A 21,130-nucleotide genomic window follows, 5' to 3' on the forward strand; every position below is an offset into this window, starting at 1 on the left:
TGTAGGGAAGAGAAAACGAGTGGGTAGGACCACCTTCATTAAAGAAGCCGATCCATGAGTGGAGAAGGGCGAGATTTATGCTCTCGCAGTAAGATTATGTCATCTCAGTGAGGGCAGCCTCTGCATGGGCACTGCCGAGACACATAGGAAGTCTTCTGGCTTCTTCTTCTAGCGGCGAGCAATAGGCTGAGCTGAACTTCTTCCTACTTCAGGTTCTTGTTTGCAGTCAGTGAGGAGATCTCTGATGAAATGGCGCTCAGAGCCGATTTATATAGAGGTCAGCTCCTCCCCTTTTGGTGGGTTGAAGAAATCAGGCTTCAGTATCACAGTAAACAGGAGTTTATCCCATAAGCTTGTCAACGCAATGGGAGAGACTGCTCGAAAGGGAGCAATATATATATATATTTTTTTTACTTTGATTCAATATTTACATGGTCGATGTACAATGCTTTCCAGAAATACAATAATTTAACAGCAAGTCTGTAAAATATTGTGTAACATTAATTTTGCTTCAAATAAACTACAGAAACAACTTCAAAGATCAACACACATGCATAAGCAAGCATAAACAAACCCAAAATAAATTAAAATAAATAATACATTATTTAAAGAAAAGAAAACAATAAAAAAGAATAAATAGATAAATAATAATTTATATAATTGCATTGTTTGACTAGTAATGTTGATCTGTGCTCCCTTGAGAGCCAGTCCACTTTCCATACTGCATTGAAATTAGAGTATTAACAGATGAAAGCCCCAAGACAAGACCTGCATCAGAACTCTAACCTCATCTACTGACACTTCTTCCATTCTGAAGGATGCACTCAACAAATATTTGTGTACACCTTTAAGAGCTATCTTGGCATGGGCAAGATGTCAGTCTGGTGAGGTGAATCCAGGGCTTCCTGTTTCAAGTCACCCTCAGCAGACATGAGAAAGTGATGAGTGTCCTGTGGGGGGACTCTCTTATTCTCAGACTAAACTCAATGAGGAAGGACTAATATGACCTGAATGTCCTGCACTTCTGAACAGAACGCGGTCTCTCTGCGCCTTGTTAAGGGACAATGTTTGTTTTGTTTCAATGAGTTCTGAGAGGAGAGGCTGAGAGAGGGTGGAAGGGAACGGGGGTCCGTGAGAGATTCAACACAGTTGCTATGGCAACTAGTTTTGGCCCTTTGTTTACACTAACATACAAATCAGGGTCTGGACTGAGGTCCGGGGCACACACAAAAAAAAAAAACACGGAGCAATGGACCACCACGAACAGAGTGCAGGAAACGCTAGAGAGTTTTATTCTAATTCACTAAATCACAATGCCAGTTTAAGGATGGAAAAAAAGTTTTCCCATTGCATTTTTTGTCATGCTTGTGTATTCAAGGCACATGGCAATCTAAAAACAAGAGTAGATGTTGCAGTGGCTCCTGGAGAGGCCAAATTTCCCTGCTTCTTGAGGGCCCAGGACATCTTTTTTTTTTTTCCTTCATGTTGTGTGCCAAGCCTCTAATAGAGAACAAAATTGGGCTGTGTGAATGTGAATAGTCCCCACAGATTCTGACAGTTACCTTTGTGAGAACAGAACACAAAACAGTAACAATACTGAATTTAAAATCATAAAATACTTCATTGGTCAGTTTTATTTAATTTTATCAGGTTCTCTTACTTATTGGTCAAATGACCTACTAAATCTTTGCAAACTGCATTACATTCACAGAACAGCGATAGCTGCGTGAGAGAAAAACAAATTTTATTTTCATCACTTTCGTTGTTATTAGAAAAACTTAAATCTCAAAAACTACGTGGAAGTTTAACAAATAAACAAAGCGATGCACGGGACAAGCCCGCACAATGCCCAAAAGCGGAAATTATACGCATCCACGACGCCCTCCAGTGGTCGTAGATACTCATATTCCCACAAAACCTTCAAAAACTACAAATAAATAAATAATGCAACAATAGAAATATTTTTATTTTTATAAGGAACAAATGAGAAACTAATTTCCAGTTGAATGTAGTTATTAATTTTTGTATTAGTTTCCCTTTATTACATGTTTTCTTTATTTGTAACTTTTTCATTTTCCACTTATTTTTTATATTTATTGATTTTCTAATTAAATTTTTGTAAGCTTTGTCCTCCATAATTATAATCTGGTCAGACACAAAAAAGACTCAGAAAAATAAATCCAGTTTCAATCAGATTTACTTTTACAACTGTTTACAGAATTCAAGGACAATATTTAGACTTGACATCACATTTATTTCACCAAGGACATAAAAAAAAAAAACTTAAATGGGGAGAAAACAGAAATGTTCACTTCTTCTGCTGTGACAAACTATTATAGCACAGATATATTACAGTCAAAAAGCACTGAGGTTTCTACAATTGTCGTATCAAAACATTCACAGTAGAACTGAAAACTTCTGGTCGGAAAAAAATACAGATGTCACCGTGTCAGAGCAGATCCACCTATACAAACACAAATTAAGACCGAATGGCTACAGTCCAGTTCAGACACAGGTTGCCAGATCACCATGATAATCAACCATACATGAGCTCAGGGACCCATTTATTTATATACAATAGTATATTCACAATAGTATACAGTTGTCATTGAGCATCTGTGTTAGTGACTGTGTTAGAAGTCTCAGTTGTTGTTGAATAAAAAAAAATGTAAAACAAAATTCAAGAATGAGCTTTTTCTTCAGATAGCACATATATTCCCAAATTGATCATTTAATTTAATTTAATATTTAATTTAAGTAGGCCTACATTTGTACTTTAGAATTTTTTTTTAATTGCTTGGCAATATGGTAGAAAACCAACAGCTAAATTAAATGATGTTTGGTCTGTGGGGGCATTTGGTATAAAGCATTTGTGGCCAAATACAGAGGCTAAATATCCCCTATATTTAAATAGAAGAATCCTAATTATTGGTTAACCAATCCAGGTGCACACACAGTAGTGAACACGCATACATGGTAAACAGAAAAACTCAAAAAAAATAAAAATTACATGTATAATCTTCTAAGAGAATTTTAGAGTCAGAGATACAACAGGGTGTCTTAATTTTCCATACATTTCTTTCCTAAAGATCCGTAAAGCTTTTTTTTTTCAAAAATGTACTGTAGTGATCAATGTTGAGCTAGGAAAATGTTCTTTTCCAGTGTCATTTCCTGGCTTTGGCAGAGTTTAGGCTGGCGTTTTGTATCAGTGTTTAAGGCCTGACCATGAAGATCAGCTGTCTGTGTGTGTCGGCCAAGCATGACAAAGAAGAAAATACTGTAGCTAATCTACAGGTGCCTTTAATGGGCCATTGTAGACCATTTAAAAACATTCAAGAACTGCATTTCAACGCAGCTCTGTCCCTGATAAAATTTACAGATGGGTTCAAGGTTAAAAAACATGAATTTAAAATCAGCTAAGCAATATAATTTTATGTAAATCATTTTAAAATCTAGAAATCTTTAAACCCTATTTTGAAATGTCAGCTCTGCTGGTATTTAATATTTAAATATGGAATTTCTGAGTAAACACTAATACATTGAACTGGCAAAGAACGAAACACCAATATATAAAATATACCTGTAGAAACTTTTCTGTTTACAAAAAGTCGCACATACACCACTCTACTGAGAATAAGTGAAATTGAAATCGGCTGGTACTCGTGCCAACCAAACTGTAAAAATACTCAAAATCCTAGCTGCAATGAGTGTTCAATGAAGCTCAGCTTTATCATGCTTGTTAAAAGCTGATAAACATATCCCACTTGGTACAGTATGGTTCACTCGACAGTACATAAAACCCTAACCTGTGCAAAGATGGGAAAAAGAGAAAGGGGTTTGCCAAGGAAACAAGGAAAATCAAGATGTAAACAAGATGCAACAAGATGTAAAATCAGTAACTTATTTTTAAAGCAACTGAATTTCATTAAATGATCAAAATATTCATATCAATTGAATACAAGAAAAAGTAAAAAAAATATGAGGAAAAGGAGGGAAAAAAGAAAAGAAAAAAAATCCCAAAAAATGAGTTGTTTAAAAAAAAAACAGATTTCAAGTCACTCCCTTTCAGACTGTGCCTTGTTTTGAATCTGTTCTGCTCAGTATGATGATATGTCCATTTAACTCTTCTGGAAAAAGAACAGAAAAATATCGATCTTAATTACAATGTATGATTTCTTAACATTTATACATCAAGGATTTAAGTTATATTTACCATACTTGACTGCTTCCCGCTGTGAACCGAAGTGAGAATTTGCCGCTGTAACTTGTGAGAGGTGGGGAGGGTGTCATCTTCACCATCAAGATCTCGTTCCGACTCTCGCTCCCTCTTACCTGTCACACTTCCTCCTGAGTGCAGCAGATGTCCTGCTGAACACCACACAGAATATTGTAAACACAAACATAGGAATATATTAGCACACTTACTTAATAAAGCAACTTTTTAAACTTTGGATATGTTGTGTTTAACTATGATATTCATGTAACACACAGTACACATTTCCATGTCTGTTACCTGAATGCTGTGGGCCTTTCATGTCGTGTGAGACATTACATTTGTAAATTCGACTGCTGTGCCCGGTGTCGGTCATGTGATGGTATCCTGGAAAACAAGCAAGAGAAAAGAACTGTGTGAGATCTTATGCAGATCTTATTTGCTAAAAAAAATTATTCACACCTGTAAATCTATTAGTGTATTAAATTAGTGTGAAAGGTGACACCTGATTGCTGATGCTGCTGCTGTTGAATTCCACTTGGTCCCTGCTGCTCTTCACTGTCAAATTTCAACAGAATACTTCCACTCCTTTTTCCACTGGAACCACCTGATACAGCTGTTGCTTTCAGGATGTCAAAAAAATACTTTTTAGCCATAAATTAAAAATTTGTTCCCAGAACTCAAGTCTGTTGTAAATTGTAAATCATTCCCTGGATTAGTTACTGTACATCGTGACTACAAATTTAGCTAAATTATAACGAGTGAAGGAATTACCACAATGTGGCCATGATTTAACTAAAACAAGGGAACAAATAGAACATTGCCACAAATTAGTAGGAACAAATTCATAATTTGTGTCCATGATATCTATTTTTATTTCCCCATGTCATGTGTGGGCATCTGTAAATCAGTATTTATTTATTTTTTAACACACATTTATTTTTATATTATATGATATGATATTATATTCTTCACTTTTTCTTCAATTATCAAATATATGAGAGATAAATGACTTGGTTTAAAATATAATTGCTTTTAAATGAGCCAAAAGGTTGTTATTTATTAACCTTTCTTAAAACATTTAAGAAAGAAAAAAAAAAAAGCTGATAGGTTTTATTTGTCTGTAATTTCAAATAAAGTGGGGAAAATTTTAATTCACCTGGTGTTTTGGTCCCCGACTGCTGTTCCCCTGGGGAGTACGCCATCCCATTCCCGTTTTGTGTGGATGGTACAGAGGCCAGAAGTCCTGGTAAAATAGAATATAGGATTATCTTTTACTGCTATAATGCACAATTTAAGAATTTGCTAGAACTTCAGACAATTATACTCTTCTTTTCACAGACAGCTAGACAGTTGCTTGCTCATAGAAGACTTGCCAAGTCCTCTGTAGCGTGAAAGTTGTTGGTAGATCTGCTTCATCCTCTCGATGTTAAGGCGACTCGCTTCAGCGTGGTTCACCATGGGTTTGGGGTAGTGGACGCCAATGATGCACTTGGCAGCAGCTTGCACAGAGTCTGGGGCGTTCCATGGGTCGTAGATATATTTGGCAGGGAAACCTCGGAGAATAGGTAAATATCGTCTGAAAGAACAAAGAGAGATTAAACCAGTCTCATCATAAACTTGAGAAAGGTTATGCGAGATGGTTATTGGGTTTTGTACAAGTAGGTACAAAAAGAACGAGACCGTTTCTCGGATTACAAAAAGCGTCAGACTGCAGCTTGAGTTAATGATTAATTTACAGTGATCTCAATATGGTATTTTCTTACACATTTAACTGTGTAAGATCATAAACATGAATGTATAGATATGTGCCATTTCATACTACAAATAAAACTGTCAGCACAACACCAAAGCAACAAATAATGAAAAAAAAAAAAAAAAACTTTAAAAAATCAGGACTTGCATCTCTCCTCCAGGTCCCAGGGACAGAAAAGGCCACCTACCTAAGGTGCTCCACCTTACCAGAGCGTAGGGACGGAGGGCTGCAGGAGGCACGGCTTGCAAACAGGTGGACGCACTTAAAACCGGGCAACACGTCCCGCCTTTGCTGAGACACTATGGAGATTCCTACTACAACACGTATTAGAAAGCAGAGGCAGTGACCAGGCCCTCCCAATCCCTCCAGATCCAATGACTGAGCGCCTTCCCACAACCCCATCCCACCCGCTTCAACAAATCGAAACTCAGGGCTGAGTGAGAGGTTCAGGTTCGCTCCCAGCCCCTCGCACTGCCACTGATCGCTTTTGAGACGACAGTGATCCAAAGCCAAGGCAGAAAAACCTGCTAACCGCCAAAGGAGAGACGCAGTATACTGTCCTCTGCTGCTGGGTGGCCCCCTCATTTTGCCAAAAGAGACCAGAACCCTTTTGCCAGGAACAGTTACATCCTGCCTGAACAAGCAAACAGCCAGAAGCTCATTACAAGTACAGAAGTAGATTTGAAAAACTGCTGGATGACCTACGGACCGTGAGTGACTTCATTGGAACAAAGGTATGACTCTCTCAATGCCAGGACTCTCGTTCTCTTGCATAGGCAGTGCTGCATTCAATGCCTAGAGGACCGCTAAACATTTCAAAAAGAGTCTGATAAGGAGTAGTTGTCTAAAGCTAGACTGAAGTCATTGGCACTGGCTTTGGGCCACACCTCCCGTCATGCTCTCTGGGAAATGCAATGTGGCTCTCTATGCATTGAAAACAAACCAGGCTTCATATATATTTCCCTACCAACCAGTTAAAATCCCTTTTGATGAAACGAGATGCAACCGAGCTAAAGAACAGGCTACTGCATTTCCCACTGATAGAGCATCAAGCTTCAACCACATTCACAGTTAACAGGTTTCCAAATGCATTGGCTAAGAATGGCTTTCGTCTTAAAAGCAATCAACCACAATTCACAAAGAGGAAAGGGAAAGCTGAACTTTTCACCCAATCCGTGAGACGACCACACAGTCAAAAACACAATAACATACAAGGTTTGGCCTAACATGCATATGAGCTATGTAAATTCAATGACAGCAATGTTTACAAGCAGACAGCTGCTCCTTGAATGGGCCAATAATAAGGACAATGTGTTGGGAAAATAACATAATCCTGGAACACCAAATTCTGTAACTGGAAGACCTTAGGTGGAAAAGTTAGAACACAAAAATACTACATGGGACAGGTTTACTTTCTTGACTAGTTTATGTAGTAATTCATGTCTAGACCTCAACTGATACTATTCTACATCTCAGTCATATATACAAAAACAAATGTTATGTATATGACCCCAAACTGTATAAAATTCTCATGAATGTATGAATTACCCTTCCAAATAACCCAGAAATTCTCTACATTCCTCTGATGGAGCTACTTAAAAAAAAAAAAAAAAAGTTTCCTCATTCTATTAAATTGTCCTTCTATGTGGCTTATCTTTAATGCATTCTAGCATTTAAACAAGGGCCTTTTAGTGAATGCCGGATATACAGCCTGGAATGAGTGTGTATTTTTAGGAACGTTACCAACCTAATGAAATCGCCGTTAGGGTCCGTGCGCCTGCCGAAACCCACTGGACAGTAGCAATGAAAGAACTGTTGAAAGAAAGAGCTACAGGAGAGCCACATCCAGCTGCCTGCATTTACACTCCAGTCAGCATCCAACAGGAGCTCCTCGAACACCTGTCAATCATAACTACCATTATTTTCCAGCCAATCAGAGATGGTGGTTATTAAGAAGTCAATTAGGCCTATTGAAAATACTTTTACACTACAGTTCGAAACTTTGGGGTCGGTCCGTAATTTTTTATACTGAAATATTTATTGTTTATTTATTGTTTATTGTTTTTTTTTTCTTCTTAATTTACTTTTTTTTCTTTTTTTTTTTACATGGAAAAAAAATACCTACCCAACCAAGGCTGATAAAACATAGGTCACTATTATCATTATTAGTGTGACTTAAACACTCAAGGTCTTTAAACTCAAATGTATCCATTCGGCATATTTTATATTCCTCCATAACATGGGCTGGCAACCTTTCTGACTTGAAGTGCCATTTTTTAAGTCTCCCTTCAAAAATTAATATTCAATACTTCTTACACATCCTTCTGGGGCTCTGCTATATGAAATAAAAAAATAACATTTTATCTCCCATGTGTAAGATCTGCACCTTCATGCCCTCTTCCCAACTGATCCACAGGTCTCCACGAGTGAGAAAACAAGCAACAGCATGACGGGCCAGGTGGTGGATCCAGCCCTCCTGCCTCAGCTGGGTCATAATGGCATCAATCCATGGAAAACCTGTCTTAGCTTCAGCCCATTTGGCTAAAGCCTCTGGGTTCTTGTCCCAGGGGATGCGCACACAGATCGGGTTGCCTTCCATCTTATCAAATCGTGGGTTGTTGGTGGCAGCAGTGTAGAAAAATTCCCTCCACAGCAGCTGACCATAGAGGGAGAGTGGAGGAGTGCTGGTTTTCTTTACCTGCAAGGAGAATTTTGCACAAATCTAGGTATTATATTCATTTTTACAACAGGATACTACCACATGATTAATATACAAATAATCTTAGCTGAATTCCCAGAAAAAAAAATTACTATTTAATTATAATATAGATATAATATATACCGTTTTAAAGTACAGTATGTATGTTAGTTTTACACAGATGGATAGTGTATAGTCATGTCTGTACCTTCCTGTAGAGGTCTGTGAGTTTGAAATAGAAGAGGCGGCAGGAGAGGCAGCCAAAACGGAGGTAGGGACTCAGGCCAGTCGGACTGGCTAGCAAAGAATTGGCATTCATTCTGGGTCTTTCAAAATTTGCAACCCAGGCCTGCAAAAATATTTGGGAAGGGAAAAGGTAAAGTATGTTCTACTATTAATGAGTCCACTTTGGTCATTTTCAATTCAAAACTGGGCCAATAACTGCACAGCCCATGGTGAAAATCATGGTTGTAACAACACTTTCTGTTGTATTTGTTTTAGTTGTTAAACACCACTATGCATATGGCCACAGGTAATCTGAGTTTGAGACCACTGATGTACATCTATATATGATCACCTTTCGCTCCAGATGCCTTTCAATCCTTGTTAATGCCTCTGTTTCACCTCCTGGCCAGACAGCAGATGATAGTCCATCGATGTCAAATCCTGAGTCAAGATTATGTAGGTAAAAAAAAAAAATACTTGCATAACTTGGTGGTTTCTTGTATTGCAGTTTATGAAACTCTTGCATGTGTGTTAGGTCACAGGAAATGGATACAGTGATGTTATCATTTAGGTCTACTGCTTGTGGGTGTATGAGTTTCTTCTGTTAAACACAAAATAAAATATTTTAGAATGTTGATAACCAAATAGCCATTGACTTCCAAAGTACAGAAAAAAAATATTCAATGGCAAAAATTTCAATGTCTCTATAAACACCACACAAAAAATGTGTAAAAACATTAATAGAAGTTGCTGGAGGGCAGAATGGTACTGAAGTCTAAAAAGTTATTCTTTGTGGACCTGCTATGTATGAAGGCAATAGGGAGCTTTAGTTAAGATCTCATGCAAATGGATGCCCCATCAAAGTTCTTTTTTAATCTGAAGAGGAAAAATGTCCAGAATTGATACATTCACTCATTACACTAAGAAAATGAGCAAGAGCTGACAGCGCCGTCTGAAATAAGACAGCAGGTTGTAAGGTTCTATAATGAAGAAAGATAAGGAAATTACTACAGTTACAAGAAAAGTCAATGGCAGTGTTGGAGAGGCCTTTGTGTGAGCAAGAGCTTTGGAATGCACTGCAGAACATGGAGAACGGAAAAGCTCCTGGCATTAATGGGCTTACTGTTGAGTTTTATAAAGCCTTTTGGGAGGTGTTGGGTGAAAATCTCTTAGATGTTCTCAATGACAGCATAGCTGAGGGTTCTAGCACAAGATTAGAATAATATCATCTGTACTGTAATTGAAGGAATCATTGTTAAATAAAGTTTGTTTGTAAATTCTTAAATCTCTCAGCGTAATTTTGACTGCTATGTGTAGCAGAACTTTTATCAATTCAGTAAACATTTTCAAAATAGCCGTGGGAACAAAAAAAAACAAAAAAAAAAACAAAGCGTTCAGCTCATATGTACATTGCACAAGCTTATTTCACAATATTAGATAGAAAGATCAGAAAAAGCCCACATACACTAGCCAATAGACTCTCCCCTCAAAAGAAATCAGGATATGAGTGGTCGAAAGTGAACAGAAGAAATGGATTACTGGACTACTTGTGATCCAATCAACCAAATCTTAATACTAGGTGTAAACAGGGCTAATAGCTACCAGCAACTGATTAGTTACAAACATTGTTCAAAATATATTTTGTGTTCAACAAAAGAAATACATTTATACCGATTTGGAACAACTTGAGTTTGAGTGAATGATTAAACAAAATTAATTTTGGGTGACCTATTAACTTTATCAACAGATAAAGCTCTTAATCTCATTTAGCTCACCTAGTTCTTCCAGCGATGGCACACCATATTTGTCCCCATGGTCTTCAGAGACAGGTGTGACACAGGAGCCCATAATACTGCTGGAGAGGGTTTCCACTGGCATCTCTGGCGGGTCCATTCGGCTGATCAGTGTCTGGAAACGTTTGTAAGTGAGGGGAGGCTGACCACCATTTAGTTCAATGATCCTGAAATGATGTTGAGGGTAAAGTGTCAGTGTCCTGTTTGCCCCCATCCTTCCCACATGTACAATTCACAAGTATTAAAACTCTTTTTTAAGATCGTAAGGAGACAATTTCTCTATGTTCTTTCAAGAATTTCATTGCAACAATTAGCAAATAAATATCAAAATTAATAGTGCAGCTGACATTAGATATTAAACAGGTAGAAATCAACCTATAAATGGATTTCTTATAGTTGCACATTAGGCAGGCAAAGGAAACATCAAACCATTTACATTTTGGATAAAAGGAAATAAGCTTATCAAGCTTACTTATCAAGGTTGTAAAGGGTGTGTGAAATCTTGACAATGACTTCAACCCCAGCCTCCATCGCAAGCTTTTTAATAGCTGCATCTCTCTCCTTTCCAAACGGTTCTGAATCATACTCGAAGGTCAACCTGGATATTTTCCATTCCTGTAGGAAAGATCACAAACACTAGATAGTAACTATTTAGTTAAAAAAGTTAATGCAGTGGATTAAACTAAACTGGAATGTGTCTTTCAGAAACGCTCATGAAATCAGACAAATGAAAGAAATACTTGTAAGATATTTTGTGATGCCATATTTAGGGATTGATAGCTGTATTTTAAACTAAAGTATTTTACCTTGAAAAGGCGTGGAAATACATTGGCTGGTTGACCTCGGATGACAAAAAGGCGGGAATTGAGTTTTCTTAGATTGGAATCAAGATCATCCAGGCACTGCAGGAGAAATCTGTCAGAAAAGAATTAAAAATTAACATTAGAATTATATTAAAAGACACATAGTTAAAAAAAAAAGTAAGGTAAAGTCTAGAACATTTAAAAACTTGAATGTAAAAAATACAATTGAGCAGATGAGTTTACTCAATTTGAGCTTCACCTAAAAAGCACTACTGACCAATCCTGCCATAGGAACTATTGCCATCTACCATTTCCATCTACAAAGTCCTGTATAGGTAAGGCAGATCCACATTCCATGGACTGATTCTAATAGGAGTCAAAAATACCAATAAGTACATTTATTTATATTTTATTTACATTTTATGATTGTCTCCAATGGCTCAAATTCCAAAATACAGTGTAAAATGTAGAGACTTGGATGATACTGGGATGTCCTGATTAGACTTTACCAGTTACTTGCCCTGAAATGTTTGGGAACTACTGATCTAAAGCAAAGCCCTGAGGCTTTACCTGATCAGCAAGCTGTCCCTTAAACCAACAGATGGTCTGAGTTTCCATTCACAAATCTGTTCATTCACAACCCGTTTAAAACATTAGGAGCTTAACTGCTATTTCCTCTCTACACATCTGCCTTACAAGCTGAAGGGACATTAAGTACTAGAGCCTTTACTGAGAAACACTGCTCTGTCAATAAATCAACATTTGGTGTACTTGGATCAAGAGGTCAGATCATTTTTGATTTCACTTAAAAAATAAATAAATAAATAAATATTCTAAATGTCAAAAGCACTAGTACGATATTTAGTTAAAATTAAATAACATAAGAAAAATTTCTTTTCTTTTTTCATATAAATTACATAAAAAATAGATTTTTTTTGTACTCTTCAATATTTAACATAAAGATCAATATTTGTCTTTTTACATAAAGGAACACATTTTGGTACTGTGACTGTTTCTTGTTGCAACAAACAAAAGTGATGTTTTATTTTTTCCCCTTGAGAGACTTTCTCTGTAAAAGCAGAACCCTTTGCTCCAGACCAGTAACTATGAGTCTGCAATCATGTTAACCCAAATACAGTAGACACTTTTGTGTTTAAAATAGGAGTAAAGAGCAGACAGGACAGAAGTTTCCAAAAGGCCCACTGTCACAGTAGTCTTCCTCTACAGAGCACTTTCTTCTTTCATTAATGAGGTTATAGTATTTATCTGAAAGGCCCGTCCAAACTTCTACCTGTGTTTGTTATTTGGTCCTAGAGTCCTGACAGAGTCCACTGAGTCAGACTGTATGCAACCAAAGCCCTAGAGAACAGACAAGGACAAAGCTCCCTACGCTCCAGATACTGGCTGACCAGTCAACACACTAACACACGCAACTGCACCAACAACACACACATAAACGGACACATTAACACCTACATTCGTGAAATCCAAAAGAACACAAAAACTAATAGCTACTGGGAGCACAAGAATGGAAAACTCAAACCTATTTTTCCTAACTCTGCCCTTTCATCCATTATACCTTATGTAACTGGCCTGGCCTGGATTTGCAGCATGCATGGTTTTCACCACTGGAAGGCATAAAATTAGCCCAGTGACCTCTTTTCAACCACAACAACACTCTTAGCACCTAGTCTTAGAAAAGAGCACACTTGTATTCCCTTTCCCCCAGAACACGTGAAAACAGACATGAGACAATAAGGTTCAGTCTTTTAAAATAAAGAATAATTACTGGCCATGACAACTAGTGAAAAACTATCCTTTCAGCTTCTAGGAATCCAAGATCATGGGCTACAGTTCATATAATCAGTTACTAAACAAGATGGGTAACTAACTAGGTACACGTGCCTCATCCCTTAAGGTACATGTAGTGTGCTGAAGTTCAGCAAAAGCAAACAAATTAGGTCTGTTTCACACATTCTGCAGAGTGTGCACAAGAGAATAACATTCCGGTTTCAAGGTCATGGGTTAAAAAATACTACATGAATTACTACATGAACTGATTAAATGTAAATGTATTAAATGATGTAAATGTAAACAAATAAATCCAGCCTGGAATTTTCTGATCAAAAATACAGTAAAAACAGTAATATTGTGAAATATAAGTACAATTTAAAATAAAATAAAATGTAAAATAACGTAATTTATTCCTGTGATGGTAAAGCTAAAATTAATTCCAGCTGAATTACTCCAGTCTTTAGGGGTCACAAGATCCTTAAGAAATCATCCTAATATATTCATTTGGTGCCCAAGCAATATTCCTTATTATCAATGAAGAAAAATTGTGCTGCTGAATATTTTTGTGGAAACCATAACTTTTTTCAGGATTATTTATTGAATTGAATGCTCAAATGAACAGCATTTGCTTAATTAGAAATCATTATATATGTAACATTATGAATGCCTTTACTGTCACTTTCGGTCAATTGAATGTGTCCTTTTTGTAAGTATTTGTAAGACAACAAATCTTTGAACACTGAACAGTAGTGTAAAAGTAACAGATCTGCGCTTTACTCTAAACAATATGATATGTTTTTAAATTTAATAAATGCTATAATAAGACATAAATTGTAATACTTTATATGTCATATAAACACTGATATTGAATAACTTCTAGAACTACTACAATTTTGTTCTATATAGGGAGGGGTAATGTACATTTGCTTGAATGGCAAAAATAGACAATGCTGCTTCAGTATTGCTTCTGCTTCAAGTGCAGCATAAATATTATAATGGGTGCAAAAAAATGTTAATTTTGTCTGCCAATTACAGTACATGCTGCAGACACAAGATGCATAACCTGGCCATTCCAGTTTCGCATCTTAAGTCAAAACTAATTATATTAGTGTTATGTGAATGTCATTTTCATCCCAGAGCATAATAACATGAACCACTAGTTATTAACTCAATCAGTTACATCAGTTCTATCGTTGTCAAGTGACTGGTCAAAAACTGCATGACATGAAGCCTATTTTTGACATGATGCACTGACAAAGTAGCATGTCTCTCTTGAAGATGTAATGATGCAGTGTAGCGTGTACTATTTTTTAAAGGCGACTTAGAGCAGAGAACACAATGTGAGCTGCAATCTCCCTGCATTAAAGTACCTAAACTTGGTGCACAACAGGTGTTTTAAATAAAACTGCAGAGGCCACGTGAACACTGAAGCTGACAATGACAAATCCAGTCACAGTTGCTTCATCTTTTAATCTGGTGAATTAGCTATCTTCAACATTCAGTGAGTCAGATCAGAATGTATCCAGTAGGTGAGGAGAGCTGAATGACAAGCTCTGTGAGCAGACTGTCTGATTGTCTTCTGAGAGCAAAGCATCTGCTGGTCGGCGACTTGGCCTACTTTCCTCTTAACTGACTGTTATGGCACTGGATCTATCTGCATACATGGCCACGTGGTCAGATTACTTCATGTGTGGGTATTCACTGGTTTAAAATAGAAACACAAAGACATATCTGACTGATATATCCGAAGACAAAATCAGAGATACTTTTAGTGAAACTCAAATAGAGCATTTCTTAAATTTAACCATTGTGTAAATCAGTGGTTCTCAACTGGTTTAGCTTCAGGATCCCAAGTTTACATGGGCATAAACATAATACTAGAATTATTTATGGTACAACCTTAAAGATTAACTAAAAAAAATTGTAATGTCACTAAGACCCAGCAATATGTTGTCTATAATAACACATTTTTATTATCCACTTTGGGCCATCACCCCACATTTAAGAAACACTGAGGAAATCTGATATCATAAGAGAAAGACTGTTTCTATAAAAATGCAGCTGCCTCCGCTGATAATGAGACAGCACCTTTATGATCACTGCAGGCTGGATGTGACTGTCAAATTATGCACAAAATTTACAACACGGTAAACACATCTTTTAACCTTTATTGAAGCAACATGTCATGACTTTGCCCTGTCTTATTTTACAATTGGAGCAAAATCCAATAGTATATTTAATAGACTGCTTATGTGGTCATCAAATTGTGTGAACTTTAATTTCAGGTTTAGGCAGCAATAGGGTTAATTTTCATTGGAACAGAACATGCACAAATCTAAAAATGCTGATTTTTTTTCCAACAGCATGACCTCAATATCAGTTTCATTCAAATGCACACAACATAAAGTGACATAAGATGGGAGTTCAGTTATGGTTTGTCATTTTTAAAAGTACCAGCTAAATGACAAGTATGTAATAGTAATGTGTGAACAGGAAAAGCCTTTAACTTCAGCAAGTTTCCTTGCAGTTGTTATATATGTCAAGGCTACTCAGCATTTTCAAGTTTCATAAAATATCACACAATAAAACCTAGATAGGGACAGTTTTTATTGTTAGCTGCAACCACATTGGAGTATGTGTTAAATAGTGGTCCTAATCAAAAACATTTATGATTATTAAAAAATGTGCATAAAGGCACTGCATATGATGGATCAATAGAATATTTTGTTCCTATCAGGCACTTCAAAAATTACACTTAATGTCTTTTACACATTTTTGGATACTCAAAATTAACAGAGACTTTCTTTATGAAACATGGGATGAAATTATGGTTTCTTATATTTCTAAAAGAACTGCACTCACCTCCACCTGTGGACCCCAAGGTTGGACGACCCAGCGAACCAGGGATCCAGGAAGTAGACACATCGAACAGTGTCTGCCCCACTTACTGCCTCCTGAAGTGCAGGGTTGTCATGGAGACGGAGGCCCTTCCGGAACCAGTGGATGGAATTTGGGGCCATGTTCACTGAGTCACCCTTCAAAAATCAATGAATAAATAAATTCAGGACAAATACATCCATTCTAGAGGCTGCTGATTAATTGGAGACAATGTCATTGGCAGCAGTTTTCATATGCTCTCAAAGAGCAAAATAATAATAAAGAAAAGAAAAGCCTTAAAACACATAAAAACATACCACCTTTTTGAGAATTTTTTTTTTGCCATTTAAACAGAAAAATAAAATAGATTAAAAAATACAATTACTCCAAGAAAAGGACCCTAAGATAAAAAATTTCATACTTTTTCAGCATCTTATTCTTAGCATGTTACTGTTGCCATTAGGGCTGTCACTTTTGTGAAAAATAATTTTCTATTTTTAAGACATAAGTGTTCATTGAATCGATTGTAAATTGGTTTTCCATGTCAAAAAAAAAGACGTTTCCTTTTTCAACGTCAAATAATGGACGAACGTAAAGAGAGTGCTGGAAACGCACAAGTCAGCAATATTTCTTATTTATTGGCATGATGTTTTGTGCAGAATAACAAACAGCAAACTACAAAAAATATATGTGCAGAGGAGACGGCTGCCATAACAAAAGAAAAATATCAGTGCAGGCTTCAACCCGGCTGCATTTATGATTTAGGCAATTCAAAAATCTCCAAGATTATTTTAAATAATGATTCAATCCATTTCAAATGTGTGAGACTTTTCCATTCTTATTTAACAGACATTAGCATCATAATATCCTACATTGAGGCAGAAAGTGGGTCGTCATTTTTAACTGTTCCTCAGAGACCAATTGGTTAAGATTTCAGTTTTTTTTTTCTTCTCATTTCCCCTTCATGACAGAGAATCCTTCAAATCTGGACTTAAAACCTGTCAATCTGACGAGTCATTCATGTGACATTCAATTCTTGGCTTTTCCTCGGACTGACTCAGGATGTGTGACGTCTGCACTTTTCTGAATTACTATATATATATTCTTGTCATATATGGCAATGCCATACTGTTTCTCTCTCATGAGCGATGTGACATTCATTGAAGTCTACCTGTCAATCAAGAACATGTCTTCAGACCCTGCTCAAAAAACAACCATCATACACACATGCAAAGAAAGTGGTCTCAAGAAGGCAGAGGATTTATCTTGATTAATCTATATGCACGGATAAGCCTCTGTCTCTGAGGCAACCTATTGGTTGTCTGTGCTCTGGGAATTACAGTAGGCCACCTCTACCTGGGATTGATCCAGCAACTTGTACTGTCATCTGCTACAACTGTCCTGCATGTGCACAAAATTGTCAAAAGGTACTCGTCACTATTTTATTTCCCCAAAAAATATTTTAGCCAACAAACCCACATTAGTAATATATGGGAGTTGGAAGAGGACAAACACTCAAACTTATGCATACTGACATACGGAGCACTAATGCTTAGCAAATGTGTAAAATAAAATCTATTTATACAGTACATGGTTCTCATTTAAATACAGGACTACTGTAATTTCACCATTATATGTTAATTTCCATGCAATCTCAGTTTAACACACGTTACCTAAAAAGTGCATTTTATACACCAGCAACTATTACACTGTCACAGCAGGCTTTGTGAAACTAAAGGCAAATGAATAGTTTTTTCACACATTTGTCAATTTTGAAATTTTTGAAAATTTAGCTTCAATAACATTGGTGGAAAGAAAAAAATTTTGTTTATTATAATTTTATTTACTTGTGTCTGTAGATTTCAAATACAGTACATATATTTAAAGACTTAATTTAATTTAGAAATATTTTTTTCTCACACACTGAGCCAGAAAGCTCTTATATACACCAGACTTCTATATTCTATATTCTTATAAGGTTTTTAGAGTAGGGTTTGTTCTAACATAATTCAGCTGATTAATAGAACATTTTATTCTTAACAAATAGGTAGATTTTTTTCCTAACTGTTGGTTTGCATTTTTTCAGGCAGAGATTTGGTACAAGACTGTTCTGGAAATGTACGCAAAACAGTGCCTAATAAATTAGACAATGCAGTATTTGCATATTTAAACAATACATTTCAGAAAACGTGTAATACAAAACACTTGTACTGTGATATAATGTACTTGTCTTAAACTATGTACTTTTTAGTAAAAAAAAAAAAAAAATCCTATTCATCTGTAATATCTTTTTCTAAAGAATCTAATTAAAAAGACTGCAAGTCTGACCTACTTTTAAGAAGGTCTACTAGTAGTATACTGATAAATTTCAATTAAAACATAGGTAGGACATCTCAGGAAAAAAAGGAAGAAAAAAATATTGATGCTGTACCAATTGCACCCTTAAACAAACTCCAAAAAGCATGCTGTGTGTAGGAATGTTAGGTCAGATGTTTATGATTGTACTCATCTCAAATTACGATTCATGACAAAGAGACCAAAGACTGGTACATATAACATTAGTAAACAAAGCAGTAAACGGTATAGACAAAAAACAGGGCATACATAGTTTTGTTTTGCATTAAAACACCTTTTACAGGGGCGCGCTGCGCTGCTCCACAGACACACTAAGCATCCTGGAGCAGAAATTAGGTCAATTCCGAGTAACTTAGGTGAAACTGGCGAGACATTGTAGTTGGAGTTAATGTATACATGTTGGCTTACCCGCTACGTTCCTAAAACTAAAATGAGATTTTCAAATTAACAAAACTGAGAAAAATGTAAGGAAAACACGTGAAGAAATTTCAATAGCAAAACAAACGTTGGAAATTGGGTCACCGGTGCGCGTTATGTAACGCGTTTTTTACAAGGCAATAATAAAGCCTACAGGAGCAAAATACGCAGTTGTAACGCATTACCTTTAACCGTTATGTCAGTTCCGAAGACAGGGTCATCTCTTCACACGGTAAAGCGGGATTCTCAGAGCTGAAAATCTGTCCTGTTCCCCAATTCGGTCTGGCGCACAGACGGTCAAGATGACTTCTTGAGACGCTCGTGCGCCGCGCCTGCTCAGTTTGGCTCTCTGCTCTGTGATCAGCTCTCAATGTGGATTTCCTAGTAAGAGCAATGGCGCTTCTGATTGGACGAGACGAGGTCACCTGGTACGCGGACGCTCACGTTTGGAAAGCATGGATAAGAGAGACGTGGTTGAGCAGATGGTGAGAAGGATTCATTGAAATGCGTTTATTGAACAGATAAGCAGTTTGAAACATCGGAAATAAGACTTTGTGTGACAAAAGATAAAGATTAGATATTACAGACTGCTTGCTGATTTCTATTTATGTCATGTATTTCCATTGACACTTTTGTCTGTTTCACAAATTACCATCTTTAACTGACCGTTATGTTATATTGGTTGGCTTTAATAATTTAATAGTATGAGAACCAAGAGAACAAATCATCATTATACAAATGATTGTTACAAGTGTTGCCCTTTAATATAGGCTACATTTCTACAAATATATTCTGAAACAGGTTATAATTTATATATATATTAGTATATTAGTATTTCCATTTATTCTTGACATCTCTGTTAACGCAAAGAAAAACCCTGATGAAAAAAGGCCACAGGTGTTTTCAGTAGCATTTTTCGTCCTTGGTATTGTAGACTTTTAATCTCTTTTGCCTTGATAACTCATGGTCTCATCCAATTGCAAAATCTTTTTCTGCAAAATCCAGATGCACTTTTAGATGGTTTTCTGGTGTAATGGATTCCTTTGTGGCATCTCATATAGGTCAGTGTTACACAGGGTGTCATGTCATGTCACCCATGTGCAGAGCTGTGTAGATTACTTACAAATTACATGACAAAAATCGTAGTTAGTAATGTAACCCATTACATTACACATTTTAAGTAATATAATCAGACTACTTTTTGATTTCTTTTAGGTTACTTTTGACCAAACTCATTTATAATTTTTAAAATAATAATTAAAATCAAACACTTTAAAATGATAAAATATTTTATTACTTTACCTGCATGTCATATTACCATTGTAATATATAATATGTTACCATTTTTGTAAATCCAGTGGTCAAATTCTGTTTCTTCCACAAAACTGGACTTTCTGAGTGTATATAAGCGATAGGCTATTTTCGAAAGGAACATTTTAAAGATGAAAAAGGGAATTAGGGAGAATCAATAAATTATAAATAATTTATTGCTATTGTGTGTATAATATGTAATCAATAAAAAGTATCTGTAGTCTGATAACGAGTATTTTAAAATGTAATTTACTCTAATTACCGGAATCTGAATACATAATCCAGATTAAATGTAATCATCTTTGCCCATGTGTTAGGGGAATCACCCTATTATCATCATCTTCTCACCTTTTCTTAAAAGTAATAGTCAGGGGTGTCACGCACCTCATTTTTTGAAGGGGCGTCCTTGACAGTTCTTGTACATTTTCATAAGACTGTCATGATAGTCTAGTGGGATAATCTTAGAGTTTTCATGTAATGTAAATTTTAAGAATGAACCAAGTTAAATTACAACTGAACTCGACTGTGGTGAATGGTGATGGCCCTGCATTTTCATGTATGGAAAACAGCATAATGTACTTTTTAATAACAGTTTGTGCTCCATCATGGGAAAAACACGACTCGACATAAAAATAATAATTCTGTGTTAATCACGTAGGTTAAACGACATAAATTGGCTTCACCAAAATTCAAAAATGTTAATTTCATGTTATCGCCACAGGTGACGTTTCAAGCCGGCTATTCATCAGACAATGAACACATACACTAATGAGTCCACTAACAGAAATTACATCACATGATACACCATATGAGACACACACAAAATAAAAAAATTCTCAACACTCGGGCAAAAAATAACATCAAGTCAAATACCAAGAACAAATCACA

At 36.2% G+C, this 21,130-nt stretch overlaps 1 protein-coding gene across 2 annotated transcripts; it reads right to left on the reverse strand.

Moving 5' to 3' along the window:
• Window positions 1–3,881: 3,881 nt before the first annotated feature.
• LOC132114657 (cryptochrome-1-like) lies at window positions 3,882–19,298 on the reverse strand. Of its 2 annotated transcripts, XM_059522899.1 has the most exons (15): window positions 19,117–19,298; window positions 16,145–16,317; window positions 11,492–11,600; window positions 11,158–11,300; window positions 10,668–10,852; window positions 9,245–9,333; window positions 8,876–9,016; window positions 8,356–8,667; window positions 7,717–7,868; window positions 5,590–5,792; window positions 5,373–5,459; window positions 4,719–4,835; window positions 4,514–4,600; window positions 4,214–4,365; window positions 3,882–4,127 (listed from the first exon to the last, which is right to left on the reverse strand). In XM_059522899.1, the coding sequence occupies exons 2-15, from the start codon at window positions 16,300–16,302 to the stop codon at window positions 4,119–4,121; spliced, it is 1,944 nt and encodes a 647-aa protein (XP_059378882.1). In that variant the 5' UTR covers window positions 16,303–16,317; window positions 19,117–19,298; the 3' UTR covers window positions 3,882–4,118. The 2 variants fall into 2 exon arrangements, 1 of the variants encoding a protein (XP_059378882.1); XR_009425342.1 differs by lacking the exon at window positions 3,882–4,127 and having other exon boundaries at window positions 4,233–4,368; window positions 4,514–4,829; window positions 19,117–19,297.
• Between the last annotated feature and the right edge of the window lie 1,832 nt (window positions 19,299–21,130).

This window comes from Carassius carassius, chromosome 34 (assembly GCF_963082965.1).
Source record: "Carassius carassius chromosome 34, fCarCar2.1, whole genome shotgun sequence".
Lineage (NCBI taxonomy): Eukaryota > Metazoa > Chordata > Actinopteri > Cypriniformes > Cyprinidae > Carassius > Carassius carassius.

What these genes read in the sequence shown, in the direction of transcription:
- LOC132114657 (XM_059522899.1), bottom strand. Translation starts at nt 16,302, where the DNA reads ATGGCCCCAAATTCCATCCACTGGTTCCGGAAGGGCCTCCGTCTCCAT. An exon ending in TATTTCCACGCCTTTTCAAG is followed by an intron (nt 11,301 to 11,491) that starts GTAAAATACTTT and finishes TCTTTCCTACAG; the next exon opens with GAATGGAAAATATCCAGGTT. An exon ending in TTCACGCTACAGAGGACTTG is followed by an intron (nt 5,460 to 5,589) that starts GCAAGTCTTCTA and finishes CTATTTTACCAG; the next exon opens with GACTTCTGGCCTCTGTACCA.